Source organism: Phoca vitulina, unplaced genomic scaffold (assembly GCF_004348235.1).
Source record: "Phoca vitulina isolate PV1807 unplaced genomic scaffold, GSC_HSeal_1.0 scaffold11, whole genome shotgun sequence".
NCBI lineage: Eukaryota > Metazoa > Chordata > Mammalia > Carnivora > Phocidae > Phoca > Phoca vitulina.
In genome coordinates this window covers 40,301,890-40,320,390 of record NW_022589714.1, presented here as the reverse complement: position 1 = coordinate 40,320,390, position 18,501 = coordinate 40,301,890, and the positions used below count along the sequence as shown (strand labels likewise).

At 36.8% G+C, this 18,501-nt stretch overlaps 1 protein-coding gene across 7 annotated transcripts in view; it reads left to right on the top strand.

Moving 5' to 3' along the window:
• The window catches only part of UBR2 (ubiquitin protein ligase E3 component n-recognin 2), a 116,505-nt gene that overhangs the window by 82,684 nt on the left and 15,320 nt on the right, over window positions 1–18,501 (top strand). For 4 of the 7 annotated variants that reach the window (XM_032409820.1, XM_032409815.1, XM_032409814.1 and 1 more), the window contains 13 exons: window positions 1,190–1,292; window positions 3,770–3,879; window positions 3,987–4,067; window positions 4,403–4,581; window positions 5,284–5,483; window positions 7,691–7,784; window positions 8,455–8,616; window positions 10,111–10,214; window positions 10,917–10,995; window positions 13,344–13,492; window positions 13,865–13,920; window positions 16,902–16,998; window positions 17,245–17,312. In XM_032409820.1, coding sequence (XP_032265711.1) covers window positions 1,190–1,292; window positions 3,770–3,879; window positions 3,987–4,067; window positions 4,403–4,581; window positions 5,284–5,483; window positions 7,691–7,784; window positions 8,455–8,616; window positions 10,111–10,214; window positions 10,917–10,995; window positions 13,344–13,492; window positions 13,865–13,920; window positions 16,902–16,998; window positions 17,245–17,312 — 1,482 coding nt within the window. Of the gene's footprint in view, window positions 1–1,189; window positions 1,293–3,769; window positions 3,880–3,986; window positions 4,068–4,402; window positions 4,582–5,283; window positions 5,484–7,690; window positions 7,785–8,454; window positions 8,617–10,110; window positions 10,215–10,916; window positions 10,996–13,343; window positions 13,493–13,864; window positions 13,921–16,901; window positions 16,999–17,244; window positions 17,313–18,501 lie in introns of those variants that run through there. The other 3 variants (XM_032409817.1, XM_032409818.1, XM_032409821.1) reach the window with 3 other exon arrangements.

Sequence of the window (18,501 nt, the reverse complement as noted above, 5' to 3'; positions counted from 1 at the left end):
GTTACTCAACTAGTAAGTAACATAATAGTAATTATTCAGTTAATAGAATTAGCCTACTCTGTGCCTTAATCTGTGGTAGGTACTTTTACATACATACAATATTTGCAATTCTCAAAACTCTAAAGGGAAGCTATTTTTTTCCATTTTAAAGATGAAATTGGGCTCAGACAGATTGCCTGAAGGCATGTTAGCTTGAAAGCTGTGAAGCCAGGATGCAAATGAAAGCAAGCATTCCCTGAAACAAATAATACATTATATGTTAATTAAAAAAAAAAAAAGAAAGAAGGCATTCTTCCAGAGCCTTCTTCCAAAGCTATTTTTCTTTCCATTGTCTTAGCAGGCTCAAGTGTCTCATTGGCTAAGATATGTGTACACTTACACCCCCCTCCCATTTATAAACAGACACTTAAAATGTAAAAGCATGGATCTGTGGTTTACTAGAGACTATCAGTATTATGTGAGCAAAAGATCTGTGGGAAATGATGGAGAAAAAAAGGAGTGAACAGCATTTACCTTTTGTGTGTACATTTGTTTCGTGTCCTTCAAGCTAACTTAGTTCATCCAAGTCTCTGACAGCCACAGTAGCTCTTTATGTGGGGAAACATACAGACAACACACAGGTATCTCCTTCCAGAATTTGGGGAGCAGGATAAGGGCAATAAAAATGCAAATAAAAATCATTTTATATTTCCTTAGAAGTAAGGAATTTTTTGTGAGATATAAGGAATAACTGTAAACATCTTCATAAATTATGTGGCATTAGAGATGAAAGATACATACTGAGATGATTAAGATTTTTAATCCTTAGAGAAATTTAACTAGAGAGTATTATAGACTAGATCATTACATGATAGATGCTTTCAGCTCTAATTATTTGGCCACCGATTCTTCGGAGATTTTTTTTAAAGACTGTAGTGTAGGGATGTATATGAACTTATCCTAAGAATATGCAGTTGAATTTTCTTTGTAGCTGACATGGAAATTTTTATTTCCTTACTGAGAATTTTTTATTAGAAAATGAAATTTAGAGTTTGAACTTAATAAAAATTAGTACTTCAAATTGTTTTTTCTTGCACTTTTTAGTGGTTTGCTTTATCTTTTTTCAATGGTGAATTCTTTTTTGTGTTTGCTTATAAAAATATGTACTTGATTTTTGATTTACTAAAAGTTATAAAACATCTTATCCAAGGTGTTACATTTAATTGGAATGGCACTACAAGAAGAAAAACAGCATTTAGACAGTGTCACAGAAGAGCATGTAGTAACATTTACCTTCACTCAGAAGATATCAAGTATGTATACACTTTTTACTAAATTAATTCAAGATACTAGTGATTTTAAATATGAATATAACCTCTTACTTGCTCATGCAGATTCTAAATAAATTTTAATAAATCCAGATTTCTGAAGTTATATGTATTCATCTGTCTTAAAGGTACTATATGAGATCCTGATGTATTTTCATAAAAATACTTAGGGACTACACATACTTAAAATTCATAAACTGAGAACATTAATGAGGTGCCCTTAGCCTGAAATCAGTATAGCACATACATTTAAATTCTCAGATATGCTCTAAAAACACAAAGTATGCTATCAGAATTTCACTTTTAAATTATTGCTGTTATCTTATAAAAACATATTGAAAATAAGAGAATTAGCTATAGGGGTACCTGGGTGGCTCAGTTGGTTAAGCGACTGCCTTCGGCTCAGGTCATGATCCTGGAGTCCCTGGATCGAGTCCCGCATCGGGCTCCCTGCTTGGCGAGGAGTCTGCTTCTCCTTCTGACCCTCCCCCCTCTCATGTGCTCTCTCTCTCTCATTCTCTTTCTCAAAATAAATAAATAAATAAAAATCTTAAAAAAAAAAAGAAAATTAGCTATAGAGGATTAAATTATCATTTTTCATATAAAGTAATGTGACTTTTTTTAGAAGGCCAGGAGACTTTTTTTCTACCTTTTTTTATTAAAAATTTTAAACATACAGGCAAGAGTTGATACAGTAAACATCCATATACCTACCACCTAGATTCAGTAGTTAGTATTTTGCTGTATTTGCTTTTAATATTTGCATACTTTTTTAAGCCATTTGTTTTAGCCGTATTTCATGTATAAAGAAAAGCTTTTCCTCTACTGATTTTCACAACAAGCAGTTGGTCTAATAGTTGCTTTCAGTGGTGACAACTGTGAATCTTTTTTGTTTGCTTAGGATTGTTGTGCTTTGTTTTTAATATTACTCTTGGGTTTTTATTCTGTGTTTTATAGTCACATATGATCAAGGTTCCTTAAAAAAAAAAAAAAAAAAGATTCTTTTTGATGCTCAAACTGCCAATTTTGGTCAGTGGGAGTCTGTTCAATTTGCTTCACTGCCCTTTTGACCCAAGCCCATTAGTATTTGAGCACCACCTTGCTTTCTGGCACAAAAGACACCGCAGGCTCATCTTACACTTGCCCTGCCCCAGACCTGCAATCAACCATTTGCTGAGATATTTAAATGAGTTGATGGTGGTGTACTAGGAGTTACAGCAGTCGGTATAATGTGTAGTATGACCCATTATAGGTGGTATAATGGACAATATGGTCTTGTTTGCTGCTAGATCTCTATTCTTCCCCTTTTTATCCTCACCCAGGAAAGTGGGAGGAAGAGGGGAACTGCCTTTCCCCACTGAAAAACCGTGTTCTTAGGTGCCAGCCTTTCCCTATTCTTTTCTCCGGCAGTAGTTCTTCCTGTGGGTTAGCGTTGTCTCTTTTGCTGCCTTCATCTCCAGCGCTTTTACTTCAGGATAACCAACCCGAAAACTCCCTGATTTCATCCACTCATCACTGCACAAGCCCAGATTCGCTGTCTCTCTCCCTTTCTTTCTTTCAACAATCATCATTTTCTCTAGACATTCCTCATATTTCTCTTTAAACATTTTATATAATTAAAACACACTGTTTAGAGTCAGATCCCTAAACTGTAGCCATAGAACTTGAGATCTGAAAGAATATTAATGATCACATAGTTCAGTCTCTTCCCCCTTAGGAATATTTTGCCCAAATGACAGCACTTAAACCAAGAAAATCAATAACTGGACATTTCCGACTATAAAACTAAATTAGCTAACATTAGATTAAGTGTACTCTCGAGACTCTGGACTTGTATGTATTTTCCTCCAAGAAATAACTTACAGAGGAAGAAATGCATTTTTTTTTAATTTTTATAAAGATTTTATTTATTTAAGAGAGACAGAGATAGTGACAGAGAGTGAGAGCACAAGCGGGGAGGAGAGGGAGAAGTGGGCTCCCTGCTTGGCTTGGGGCTCGATCCCAGGACCCTAGGATCATGACTTGAGCTGAAGGCAGACTCTCAACCGACTGAGCCACCCAGGCACCCCAAAATGGAATCTAGGTTTTGTTAAAAGGAAAACAAGTTGATATATTTTTACACATACGCCCCCTGTAAATCCAGTTCGTTTCTTAGACTTTGTAAAATCTCAGGTAGACATTTTAGCTGGGTTTTTATTTAATAACTAACGGCTATGTTAAATTAATCATTTGGTGTAAGATGTTCGTTTTGAATGATTAAAGCATTCTAGTTGTTAAAAACTTGTTTGTAAAGTACAGATACATCACATTCTCAAGAAGTATTGAAAAACCTCTAATAAGTAGAACTATAATTAAATCATGGGCAGATGATGTTATAAGCAACCTTATCTTCTTGTGCATAGTAATAAGCACTATGAAATGTTAGCTGTTGTTATTGTGCCTTTTATTTTTTTCTGCCTTAGAACCTGGTGAAGCACCAAACAACTCCCCTAGCATACTAGCTATGCTGGAAACACTACAGAACGCTCCCTACCTAGATGTCCACAAAGATATGATTAGGTGGATATTAAAGGTACCACTTCCAGCATCACTCTGCTTTTTGTGAGAAACACTCAATGTTTGTTATCTTTAAATTTTGAAAATATTTCATAGCTTCCAAATAACTGATATTTTTTGTAGACTTTTAACACTATTAAGAAGATAAGAGAGAGTTCATCCGCCAGTCCCGTGGCAGAGACTGAAGGAACCATAATGGAAGAGGTACAAGAAGCAAAGTGTGGTCCTACTGAAGGATTGTAGCAAGTTCACTACAAACATTTGAATCTATCTGTAATAAGTCAGTAGTCTATATTATTCACAAAAAGTGTGAATTCCAAAAAATGTGCCACTATTTATCTTTATTTGTTGTAGCAAATTTTTTTTGCTCTGCCTGTTCTTTTTAAAAAAAAAAAAACAGATTTAAAAAACCTTTTGTTTAGATAAGTGAGATTATAAAATAGTTTTTAATTAGTATTTACATTAAAGGTAGTTCTGGTTTGGGGGAAGAAATGTGCATTTGGCATCTAATGGTCTAATTAAATGAAGCATACTTTTAGAGTTCAAGAGACAAAGACAAAGCTGAGAGGAAGAGAAAAGCTGAGATTGCCAGACTGCGCAGAGAAAAGATCATGGCCCAGATGTCTGAGATGCAGCGGCACTTTATTGATGAGAACAAAGAACTCTTTCAGCAGACATTAGAACTGGATGCCTCTACCTCTGCTGTTCTTGATAATAGGTAAAAAAATAATCAACGTTTTTTTAATCTCTTGACCATTGGTTCTCAACTGGAAAGATGTTGCTTTTTTTCCTTACAAGTACACTTTTAATCTTAAAGTGATTTAGAAGGGTTGGTAGGTAAATTTTACAATCTCCAATTAGAGGAATTACTCTTAGAATTTAAGTTTATTAGTATATGTTTATGAGTATATCTCTGACTGTAAATGAGATACCATGTGTACACTTAAAATGAGATAGTATGTGTACGCTCACACAAAACACCCTTGACATTCATAAAAGAGTGAGTGCACAAGGGCACCTGGGTGGCTCAGTTCATTGAGCATCCAACTCTTGATTTTGGCTCAGATCATGATCTCAGGGTCATGAGATCCAGCCTTGTGTCAGGCTCCATGCTCAGCAGGTAGTCTGCTTGAGATTCTCTCCCGCTCACTCACTTGCTCTCTTTTTCAAATAAATAAATAAATCTTAAAAAAGAAAAATAAAGAATGAGTGCACTAGGCTCAGTTACCTGAGTGTCTGGCCTCTGTGTTGCATATTGGATTGCTGTGAGGATTACAGGAGATGGTTTGATATATATGAATGCCAGTTCAAATCATCAAAACCACATGTGTTGAATATGTACATACCTAAAGTCTGCTGTTTTATGATTAAATGGAAACTTCTTAGGCTCATTAATAAAACTTGTACCCTTTTATTGCAGCCCGGTGGTTTCAGATATGGCACTTACAGCATTGGGCCCAGCACAAACTCAGGTCCCTGAACAGAGACAGTTTGTTACCTGTATATTGTGTCAAGAGGAGCAAGAGGTGAAGGTGGAGAGCAAGGCAATGGTTCTGGCAGCATTTGTTCAAAGATCAACTGTATTATCAAAAAACAGGAGTAAATTCATTCAGGATCCAGGTAAGTCATAGCTAGATCCTCTCCTCCCTCTTAATGACTGCCACTAAGTGTGGCACAGAAGTTTTATTAAGCTAATAATAACTCCAGAGGGTTGGTAGTATCTTAGGCAGCTGTCTTAGACAGAATTTTCCAGTTGACAGATGTGGAAACACTCCAGAAAGTTAAGTATCAGTCATGAATTCAATAGCTGGTAAATAACAGGGATTCAAAAGAAAGCTTTTCTTTGTGATACAGCATTAACATACTTGATACTTAATCTTTCCCATTCTTCGATACACTTGTGAAGTCCTAATAATTAGTTGGCACACTGAAATAATAATAATTTTGTCTCCTGGATAGATCCAAAGTGGGATCTCTTGGGAACAGTTGTGTGAGTTACCTATGTGAGAAGTAGTCCTTGAGCCAGATTCTGATACAAAGTAGTGATAATATCACTGATATGGTTCCCCAGAAAGCAGACTCTTAAAATAGAGATTACCATGCAGGACATTTATTTGGGAGAGCCTTGGAATCACCATCTGTGGAATGGAGAGGAAGGGAGCAGGTTTGGGCAAAAGGAGAAGTTGAGCTTTAATGCAATCCCCTATAGGCTTCATTGCACCCCATCGGAACTCTGGAGCTAGATGGCCCTTCAGAGGTGTCCTGAGTTAGAGCAAGGGGAATTGGGTCTTTAAACCCCAACACTGATCACTGACTGGTTGTGGGCCACCCCTGCAAAGAGGTGTGACTTTGAGCGAAGCAGTTGCCGCTTCAAGAAGAATAACGGTGAAGTGCCCTTTTCCATCTGCTAAGGAGGGGGAGTGAATCATTATTCCTCCAGGGGCATCTAAGCTACACATTATTGTTTCCACCACAGACACTTTTATATCTCTACTCTTAGACTTGTTTATATGTGCATATGCCTCAACAATTCCAGTAAACTTCTTGAGAGTGGGAACTGTGTCTTAATTTCCAAAGCACTGGGGCGCCTGGGTGGCTCAGTTGGTTAAGCAACTGCCTTCGGCTCAGGTCATGATCCTGGAGTCCCGGGATCGAGTCCCGCATCGGGCTCCCTGCTCGGCAGGGAGTCTGCTTCTCCCTCTGACCCTCCTCCCTCTCATGCTCTCTGTCTCTCATTCTCTCTCTCAAATAAATAAATAAAATCTTTAAAAAAAAAAAAATTTCCAAAGCACTTATTTAGCAAGTACCTTTTACATCGTAGAATTGAAAACCCACTGGTAGGATAGCCTTTTCTCCATAAGGAAAGTCTTCACAGTGTGGCTCTCAAGCACCTAGTTGAGAAAGATTGGTCTGCTTCATCTTAAAAAATGATCATTTGAACTCAGCAATTTATAAATTTCATTCCAGGCCAAAGATTAAAGTTATCAATTTTATTTAGTTATTTTGGCCATAAGAAGGTTTTCCAAATGCTCTCACAGCTTATATCTGGAAAGATTTTCTTTATGCTATGACATTTGCACTGTTGTAGTATATAAAGCAAATTGAAACGAGTAATTCTTTATAAAATGTTATGAATTTCTAAGATCATACTAATTTATGTAGAGAATTCAAAAAATTCTAAAAAGCCAGGCACCCATCTTAATTTGTCTTCATGTTTTCATCTCCTTTGAATATAAAAAATTAGCACCAGAACAGAAGAGTGTCCAAATTAATTATTTTTTCCCATCTGGGCTGCTGTCCTGGACATTTTGCTCCCACTTTGGCTCTGGTACAGTGATTGTGACTGTTCTTTGCATGAGTGTCTTTAGGCAGAATCTCCTTTAGGGGGCGCCCCATTATTGCCAAAACACCTTTTTTGTTGCAGATATTATGACCCAGCTGCCCTAAAGTATTAAAGGCAGCCCCATGAAGAATATCCCTCTTAACAAGCTTGGGGCTTTTGGAGGGAATGGGAGTCTCTCAGTGCCCTGAAAGCGTGGAATGTTCAAAAGAGTAGATATACATAATACAGAATTCCAGTTTCAGTTAACAATTCAGGGATGTTTCATTTGCTCAGGATAATAAAAATTAGAGAGTCCTGCTTTCTAAATGATCCAGGGTCTTGCATAAATTACTGGTATCTTGAAGGAATAAACTAGCCTTTCATTTCAAGTTTACAACCCCTTATCAAGGATTTCACAATTTAAAGTTGTACATTTATTATAGGAAGATTAAATGCTTGGTTTTTTGTTTTGTTTTGTTTTTTGTTTGTTTGTTTTGTAATGCAGAAAAATATGATCCATTATTCATGCACCCTGATCTGTCTTGCGGAACACACACTGGTAGCTGTGGGCACATTATGCATGCCCATTGTTGGCAAAGGTAATTTATATTCTTAATATTAGTCAAGAGAAGCTTATCCAAAGGTTCAAAATTAACTTTTTAAATAAAGGACATTTCATTCTAGAAAAAGAGAGAAAGAACTAGAGATGCTGAAGAAAAACCTGCATATCACTTGCTAATAACAATTAAAATTGAGCTGCTTTGTCATACATGTTAATGGAGTAATTTAGAAACTTCATAGTATATCAGATATATCTTTTAATGTGGGGATCTGTATTAGCTAACAAATTGAACGAAGAAAAAGATTTTTACGGTGGCATAAACCCTAGATGAGTGATGTCTTTCCAGGGTGTTCACTCTTGACTCTAAAGGTATTAGCACTTGCCTTGTTACTTCCTGAGATTGTCCTGGCTCCCCGACCTAAGATGGGATAACCTCAAATTTGTTCTACTTTGGTGCTTTCTATTCTCCTGCAAAACCAACAAATCAATGCTATTATCTTAGCACTGTGCTCATTCAGTGATCACGCACTTCTGCTAGCAAATAGCCACCGACCCTGGGAAAGTGACAAGACAGCACTGGGACCAAGAAATGTGAAGATTTTAATTCTTGTATTGTGGAAACAAATTAGTTAAAACGTTGAAGCTTGTGGCTCTCATTGAGAAAAATTACCGTTGTTTTTGATACCTCATGTTCTCTAATTGTAAAGGTATTTTGATTCCGTTCAAGCTAAAGAACAGCGAAGGCAACAGAGATTGCGCTTACATACCAGCTACGATGTGGAAAATGGAGAATTCCTTTGTCCCCTCTGTGAGTGCTTGAGTAATACTGTAATTCCTCTGCTGCTTCCTCCACGAAATATTTTTAACAAGTAAGTTTGGGCCCATAAAACCTTTGTATTTAAGCAGTAGTTTTCCTTTGAAGATAATGAGATGATAAACCAGAGAGGGGAGAAATCACTCTAGATAATCACATTATGTTTTCCAGTTACTTTTTTTCATGTAATCATTTCTTCTGGTAGACCTGTGAAATACAATTTTGGTTCTTAGAAAGGAACAGGCCAAAATTTAATAGTTTCTTGGTCATCTGTATACATTATAGAAGGTGTAAAATTCCTGTGTGTTTATGAAAACGATCTCCTTTAGTCCTAGGACTCTACTTTAAATATCTTCCTCATAGCTTACAAGGTATGTTCAGTAAATTGATAGGGGACGGAGGAGCTACTTCAGCTGAATTTATTGAATATTCTAACAAATAGAATTTTTTACAATTTACTGGCTGGTAATACCTTCAGGAGTTGGGCCAAAAACATGAAAATCTGTTGTTTTTAAAATGGAAGATTTTTGTTATTTTTATGTTATTTCAAATTTCTAGGATGCTTCTAGTTAATAGAAGTATTGGACATTCTCATTTCAAATACGAATTTGATACTGTTGCTATTCAAAGCTGGTTTTTATATCTCAGTTTAGAATTATGCTATCTACCTTACATGCACAAATACTAATTTAAGTTTTGTGAATATAAATCATCTATTAATTTCTGTGCTATTTGGATTCAACTCAAAGCAAAGTTCTTTTCAGTTTTAGGAGTTCAAACTATGGTGTCTTAGTTTATGCTACCACAAAATCTTCTTAAAACACTAGTAGATTTGAGTGTAAGCTCATGCTTTTTAATCATGGTGACTTACATCTGCATTTGAACTGATAAATTAATCATTGTTAGATTAAGGATTCACTGCGTATAAGAAGAAAAAAATTACCTTTGTTGTGTTTCACACATCACTTTTGTTTTTGTTTTTGTTTTTTCCCATGAAGGTCAATTACATCGTAGTCATGAAGAACACAGGTTTTTTTGGAGTCTGATATAACTGGGTTTGAATGCCAGATCTGTCCTTTTATGTAGTCTTAGTCAAGTTACATAGCTCTAAACCTCAGTCTCCTCATCTGTAAAATGGGGAAAATAATGTAACCTATTACATAAGAGTATTTTGAGGATTAAGTCTAGTACTGTAAAATGCTTTTACTAAGTGTTTGTCACATAATAAACAATAAATATTAGTGGTGGTGCTGTGATTGTCTAAGAAATATTATTTCTTAGAATTTTAATATTATTAAAATTCCAGTACTGTGAAAAAAGTGAAATTTTTGACAAATAATACTAGCATCATAGTAACAAATAATATCTTTTCATTTCCATTGGCAAATATCTATTATTTTTATAAGGTACCAGATTTTCCCCTAGCTTTTTTTTTTAATATTTGAAGTATGTTTAAATTATTATGCCCATGAGCATTTAAAGAGTCTTTTTGTATCTTAAACTAAGCAGCCGCAACAGAATACTAAACAGTCTCTATAATCTTCTCTAGCAGGTTAAATATTTCTGACCAACCAAAACTGACTCAGTGGATTAGAACAATCTCTCAGCAAATAAAAGCATTACAGGTTCTTAGGAAAGAAGAAAGTACTCCTAGTAAGTTCTCATAAGTTCATTTTTCCCCTAAAGTCTGAGATCACTGGAAAATGTAGCTCCAGAAGAAGTTATTTAAGACTATTTTGAAAGTGGAACCTCTCATTTTAAAATTTGACTTACTCTAATTTTCTTTGTCTTAATGAACTAATTTTGACTTTACTACAGTATTCCTTATTCCTTGAAAAACATACAAGCTCATGTGAAGTTTATAATAAATACTTCTCACTTATTCCCCCATTTTATTGAAGAGCTTCTGGGGGTGGGGGAATGTAACTGAGTGTTGCAGAGCCAGCTTTAGTTTGTGGAGGGCTGACTCACTTTATTGTTGGCATTACCATAGACTTCTCAAGTTTCATAAATATGTACTGCACTTAACGACCTCGCAGGAAAGCAGTCTGAGCAGAATTTATATCATTGGTTTTTATTAAAACAAAATAGCATACTCTCCTTACCTTCCCTAGCTGTGTTCTAGTGGCTATACTATTAGGAAAAGCGTAGTTGACTGCAAAAGGTGCCTTGGTCAGTCAGCAGTAGTATTTCTCATGCTTCGAATGTACCTTAGGACAGTTGTTATTAATGGGAATCTTTCCTGTCATTTTTTAATTTCTTTGACCTACCTATATTTAGAATGAAATTTATGACTGAAATGTACAGAACTACTGTAGACTGATGAATAATAATATAAAATGCTTATTTCTTTAGATACTGCTTCTTCAAAGAATTCAGAAAATATGGATGAATTGCAGCTCCCTGAAGGGTTTAGGCCTGATTTTCATCCTAAGTGAGTATATTATTTGATTTCTTTCAAACTTGTTCTACTTGAAATGAAAAATGAGGTGGTTAGAATATGATTTGTCAAACTAGGGAGCAAAATATTTTAAGACATTGATCTTGAAATCTGAGGTTTAAGGATTACATGATGATATTTATTGCAGGTATATTGATAAAAACCAAAGAACCATGTGACATGCTTTACTCTCACCAACCTCTCCTAGTCTGCATTGCTGACTCCCTGCTCTACCCTTCACCTGGCTCTCCCCGGCAACAACTAATCAGTACATCTAATTCTAAACTGTTCAGCTTCCCCACCAAGTCCTGTGCTTTCCTTCCGACTTTCATATTTCTGGCGATGGCTCCACCAGTGTCTTAGTAACCCAGGATCAAAACCAGAATATTTTCAGCCCTGTTTTAAGTAAATTAATTATAAAGTGTAGTATAGATTCTAGAGCCAAACTGCAACTGCTTGATTCAATCCCCAGCACCACTACTTACTAGCTGTGCGACTTTTTTCAAATTGCTTGACCTCTCTGTACCTCAGTTTCCTCATCTGTAAAGTGAGAGTACTGATAACTTACCTTGTCAGTGTTGTGAAGATAAAGTGACATGACGTATATAAAGCCACTTGGATGCCATGCCTGGCATATACTAAGTAACTCAAGAAAACCCTCGGTCCTTTGCCTCCCACATCCCCTACCTCCATCCCCATGGAGGAGTCCTATGATACTGTTTATTTCTTCTGTCATTTACTTCCATATTTCTAATTAAAATGCTTAGTTGACTGTCTCTTGATTTATCATTTTTAAACCATTCTCTTTCTGTTGACTGGCAATTTAAAATTCAACCCTTAACCTCTGCCCTATCCACTGCTCCTCACCAGTGTCCAAGTAATTTCAGTTTTTAGTTAAATTGGTTGGCAATTTTTACATTATGATTGTCTCTACTGATAGAAGTTATGTGTTATGATTTTATTTCCTTATATAATTTTGTCTTTTTGGTGGTTGATAATCACCTTATATCTTTCATGTACTTGGTTTTCTATGTGTGTATTACTTACCCCCACAGACACCCATGGTGTAATAGATCTGTCAGATGTCTAGCAGTAGCTTTTCTAAAGTGCTCAGATACATCAGATGATCTGTTCTGGAACCCCTCCTCCAGCAACCTGTGTCCTCCTGTACTGATCAGGACAAGGCACAGTTGTCACCCCAAGACTTCCCCTGGCCATACCCCTCATGTTGCCGTGCATCTCATATCGTGCTCTTTCTTGATTTACTCCCTTGTTTTGCACAGGTGCACCCTTCAGCAGATTCCTAAGGAAGGGTGCCTGGGTGTTAAATTTTCATGTCTGAAAATACATTTATTCATTTGTTTGGTTGATGGCCTGGGTATAGAATTGTAGGTTAGAAGTAGTTTTTCATCTAGATTTTGAAAGTAGCATCTGTTGAGAAATTAACTCTATTCTGATTCCTATTCCTTTGTAGCTATTACTTCTGGAAACTGTTGGGATCTTCCCTTTAATTCCCAGTGTACTAAAAATTTCTCTATGATGTTCCTTGGTATATGGATCTTTTCCTCATCCATTTTGCTACATTTTCAGTAGACTCTTTGAAGATTCATGTCCTTCAGTTGTGAAAATCGTTTTCTGTTTCTTAGACAATCTTCTTTTGGTTTTTCTGTTCTTTGAGATAGTCCTATTGTTCGCTCACTGTTGGCCCTCTTGGACTGATCCTCTAAATTTCTCACAAGTTTGCTGGTTTCTGTACTGTCTCTGTTTTCCCTGTATTCTTTGTTTCTGCCAGTTTGTTTGGGTTTATCTCTTTGATGTTTGATTCTTTCCTTAAATGTTTACCGTTCCTTGGGTGGCTATTCAAGAATAAGTCACTCAGAAGCTCCTTGGATACCTGGTGGGCAAGCTGGAGCTTGCTGACCTGTGAACTTCATGGGGAAATGATCAGGCCCCCACCGGTCTTTTACTTGGGATCCCCAAATGCCAGTGTGTAAAATGGCTTACCCCTGAGGATTCTTCCCTGGAGAAACTAAAATCTATGGCAGTGGGTATACATTGCCAATGTTCTTAAGATGGAGAAAGAGGTCAAGGGTCCTTTGTTATGTAGGCTTCCACCAGATAGCTTGTTTTCAGCCTTGGGCCTCACCCCCGCCCACCAAAATGAAGTATAACTCCTCTCAGGCAGAGACAGTTTGCATGTCTTTAATTCCCGCTTTGCACACTCTATTTTTAAATAGTTTCAGTGGTTCAATTCCAACATAGCAAATGGCTGTTAAGAAACTGAACCATTTGATTAACATGAGCATATTGTTTTGAGCTAATTCTATACATGTTCACTTCAGGAACCCTTATTCTGAGAGCATCAAAGAAATGCTAACAACATTTGGAACTGCTACTTATAAGGTGGGACTAAAGGTTCATCCCAATGAGGAGGATCCCCGTGTGCCTATAATGTGTTGGGGTAGTTGTGCATACACCATCCAAAGCATAGGTAAGAGATTTACAGTTGTGTCTCTCTTTAAGTCACAAGCATGTGCTAACATGAATTTTGTGTGGAAGCCTGTATTTTTAAATGAGATGTTTAAAGTGGCAATAATCTGAAGAAATAAAGACTTTGAAGCAGGAAGTATATACTGACAAAATATTAGATTGACAGTTTATAAATTAAGCACAGCAACAGAGAACTCATTTTGGTGGTGCTTATAGCTTCTTGACAGTTGAGAGGATGTGTTTTCAATTTTACTTTTCATTCAGAGTTAATTCTTGTGAAATGACTTAAAGATTTCAAAACCTGACAGTATTGTGCTTTCAGATATACATAATATCCAGTGTATTTATCATCTTAACCATTTTTAATCTGCAGAAAGAATTTTAAGTGATGAAGATAAACCATTATTTGGTCCTTTGCCTTGCAGACTGGTAAGTTGTCCGTTTACTCAGTTCACAGAATGGTGGAATAGAAATCCAGTGGTTCTTTTTTTAATCTTAAAAACCTGAAATGGTTATGTAAGCATAGGTTCATCACTCCTTTCATAGTAAAACCCATTTTCTGTAATGATAGTGAAGAAGTAATGTTTGTTGTTTAATTTTTCATGATTTTCTTTTAAATAGGTTTGAGTTCTTCTCATCCAGAGATCTTGATTAAACACATGAAAAGTGGAAAAAAACTAAAAACAGTTCTTGTTCTTGAATTTTTAATGCTATAATTAGAAGTATAAAACAGAACATACCCTCTACCACATTTGACTACCTTTTATGAGCAATATGTAAATAAGTACAGATTAATGTCAAAATAGTACATTTACTACTGAGAAGAATGAAGAAAGAATATACAAAGCTTGCTAATTTTTACTGTGTAATTAGTGTCAGTGTGATACACTGCCTGCTCTTCAAGTTGAAAATCATAAAAGTGCACTTAAGAGCAAAATCATGTAATTTTATTCATGTAGAATCACATGGGGAGTTTAAAAAATGCCTGGGGTCTCCATGGGTCAATTAAATTAGTCTCTGGAGATAGGCCCCAGGCATTAATATTTTGTAAAAAACTTCTTAGGTGGGGATGCCTGGGTGGCTCAGTTGGTTAAGCAGCTGCCTTCAGCTCAGGTCATGATCTCAGGATCCTGGGATCGAGTCCGGCATCGGGCTCCCCGCTCAGCAGGGAGCCTGCTTCTCCCTCTGCCTGCTTCTCCCTCTGCCTGCTGCTCCTCCTGCTTGTGCTCTCTAATAAAATCTTAAAAAAAAAAACAACTTCTTAGGTGCCAAGATTGACAACACAGATGTAAGAGCCTAACCAAGAAACAACCAGTATAGAAAATACAGTTCAGTATGATCACTCAACAACTAGTTAATTTGTTGACTTTTGTTTTCATTGCAAATACTAGAGTCTCAGGACCCTTTTTTATGGTTTAAAGAATATAGTTTGTGTATCAGAGGTACTCAACTAGGGGTTGTGCATTAAAATCCTCTTTGGAACTTTTTAAAAATAGAAATAACCTAAACCACTTTGGACTTGGAATATCTGGAAGTAAACCTGGTATTAAAACTGTCCTGAATTGTATCTTTATAGTAAATCAGCAGAATGGTAATTCTTAACTATAAGATATATGATATAACGTTATAATATATCAGAGTTGACTGTGATACTTTTTGCTACAGTAAATAAGAGTTGGTAATTTGTTGATTATTAAAAAGGCAATCTACGTATCCATCCAGTTGGTCAGCAGAATTTGTTGAATTCCTCGCCTATATATTTGTCCTGTCCCTTTCATTTGTACTTCTACTTGTTTGGTTCATATCATTTCTTGCCTAGATTATTATAGCAGTCTCTACCCTGAATCTTTTTCCTTATTAATACAATATCAAAGGGTTCCTCCAAAAAGTAACAGTGGCTATATCTCTTAAACCTTTTTTTTTTTAAGTTTATTTATTTGTTTAAGTAATTTCTGTACCCAGTGTGGGGCTCAAACTGAAAACTCCAGGATCAAGAGTTGCATGCTGTACCAACTGAGCCAGCCAGGCGCCCCTATCTCTTAAACTTCTTGTTTCTCCATCATCACCTCCTGCCAATCCCCACATCCATGGTCCAAGCTGGCAGAATCATTGCCAGTCCCCAAATGCTAATTCCCAGGCCTTCCTCTCTGTTAGAGTGCCCCGAACAGACTCCTCTTTATGATGGCTCTTCAATCTTTGCTTTCCCTGGGAAAGCTCTGAGCCATGCCCTATGAGTGGGATATCCCTTGTCTATGTTACTGCCTCCTTCAGTTGTTTCCTCCCCCTTTTCTTCCCTTCCCTCTCTGCTCACCCCAATCCCCCCTCCCCCAGCCAGGACTGTGAGCTTCTTGAGTGCAGGAGAAATGGGGTGAGTTTTCATTTTAAGATCTTCAAAACCATATATTAGTAGTCCTCAATATCTGGTGAACCAAACAGCGTTACAGAAGATTTGGAAAATAGAGAATTAGCAGGAAGAAAAAACTCATCAGTTCACCACCTGTCTTTTTTCATTAGCATGTTAAAACTTGATGACAGTTGATATTTAGATGTAGTTTTGTTCCTGCTGTATTCTTCACTTTACATCAAGATTTTTCTCATTGTTGCTACCTAGTCCCCATAATAATTTTGATGGCTGCAGACACCCTGATTCGTTACATCCATCTTCTTGCCCATAGTTTCCCCAGTATTTGGAGGATTTCCCACATTTTAGAGCATCTCTTTAGAATAAATATAAAGAAATACTGCGTCACCTTCTTGGGAGTCTTGGTTGTTTACAATTTGTCTTGATGCATGTATCCTTTTCCATAGCGAACCAGCAGCTTGGTTGCAAGGAGATAGCTTTGGTTTATTCTGCATACAATTAGATATTCTTCATTCCATTCATTCCATGTTAGAGACATGTCATTACAGATATGACGGATTCAGTTCCATACCACCTAGAAAGATCCAAGAGAGATATCATATGCATCCAGCTTTGCTTTGACTAGCTGTGCTTTGAACTAGGATTCCTGAAAGGATAGAACTACAGTTGACCCTTGAACAACATGGGTTTGAACTGAACGGGTTCACTTATACATGGGGGGTGTGTGTGTGTGTGTACAGTGCCATAAATGTATTTTCTCTTCCCCATGATTTTCTTACTATTTTCTTTTTTCTAGCTTCTTTTATTGTAAGAATACAGTGTATAATACATATACAAAAATGTGTTAATCAACTGTTTATGTTATCAGTAAGGCTTCTAGTCAGAAATAGACTATTAAGTTTTGGAGGAGTGAAAAGTTATATGCAGATTTTCAACTGTGGGTGGGGAGGGGCTCAACTCCCCCAACCCCCGTGTTGTTCAAGGATCAAATGTACCTTTTATACATAAGCTGGCTTCTTTGTTCATTGCATCAATCTCTTTATTTCAGGATGACTGTCTTAGGTCACTAACAAGATTTGCTGCAGCACATTGGACGGTGGCATCGCTTTCAGTGGTGCAAGGACACTTTCGTAAACTTTTTGCATGTGAGTATGAATACTTGTACCGTATATGGTAATTTCTCATCTTCTGTGATTTTGTTCTTAGTGGTGCAACTTCTCTCCATTAGGAAAAATATTTTGGCAGTACTGTTTATGTGCAGCTTCTAGCTTAAAAATTAATATGTATCTTACAAAAAATACATTTAAATTAGGGTGTATGCATTTTTAAAATAATTTAATACTTACGTTGGCATATGAGATGTGCTAATGCATTTTTCTTTAACTATTTAGCATTGGTACCAGATGACAGCCATGGAGACCTTCCATGCATATTAGATATTGACATGTTTCATTTGTTGGTGAGTATCTTGTGATTTGTGTTTGAAATTCTCTTTATCTTACTATATCTAATAACTATCTTAGACTTGGTGAGTGCAAGGCAAACAGGAGGAGTTGTCATCTATTCTTAATACTTCTGAGTATAATTCTTTTCCCAAGAGCCTCAGAAAAGAAAATGTTAAGGAATATAGTTGGGAGGCTTGACCTCTCTTATTTTGCTTTGTGACTGAGGTCAGTAATTTAGCCTCTTTACGTTTTTTACCCATAAAGAAGTAGGAATAACACTAGTAATATAAGGGCTGCTGCTGACCCATACAGTGCTTTGGGACAGATAAACCCTATGGTCACATTACTTAGCAACATACAGCCCTTTTCTATGATTTAAGGACAGGTTTGTCTTCTGAGCAGGTGCGTTCTAGTGCCAGGACACAGCACTGGCCAGGCAGTGGGTGGCTAACCTTCAGCCACACATCAGCTGGGTCCCCTTACACGGGACACTGAGTGCACCACTACACATAGCAATCCCACGTGCTGTCCCCTTAACCTCTTTGGGCATCGGATTCTGAACCTTTAAGTTGGTTAGTCCCTATCCCATATGATTGTGTCAGAATTCAGTGGAACAAGCAGTATAAAGAGCTTAGAGCACCATGTCCCTAGTAAATGTTAGCCATTGTTACTGATTCTGGGACTCCTATAAAGACCACCACCACTAGTCCCACTGGACAGGCAGCAGGAGGCTCACAAGCAAGCTTGCGTTTATTGTGCACCTCACTGTTTTCACATCCATTCTCAGTTAGCCCTTATATCCTTACTACTCTGAGGTATGAAAAACATATATATATATTAGGTCTAGTTTACCAGCAGGAAAACTGAGGCTCAAAGGTGTTAACTTGTCTAAAAAGCCCATAAAAGGAACTGGGATTCATATCTAGATTTTTGTGTGTCCAAAATCCATGGGTTTTTTTTTCCACTGCTCACTCTCTAGGAAGATTTCAAGTGTTATCTTTTATTACTAACAATAAGGTGTATTAGGGAGTCACTGGACATGTGAAATGATAGTACTTATGCAGACTCCATTAGGCCATAAGTCATTTCATTTAGCCAATCCCTGTGGAATTTCTAGCATGTGCCCTTTAAGAACAAAGACTTCTGAAGGGGAGGGGCTGAGCTCAGAAGGGGATTATGTTAAGAAACTGGAAATGTTTTCAG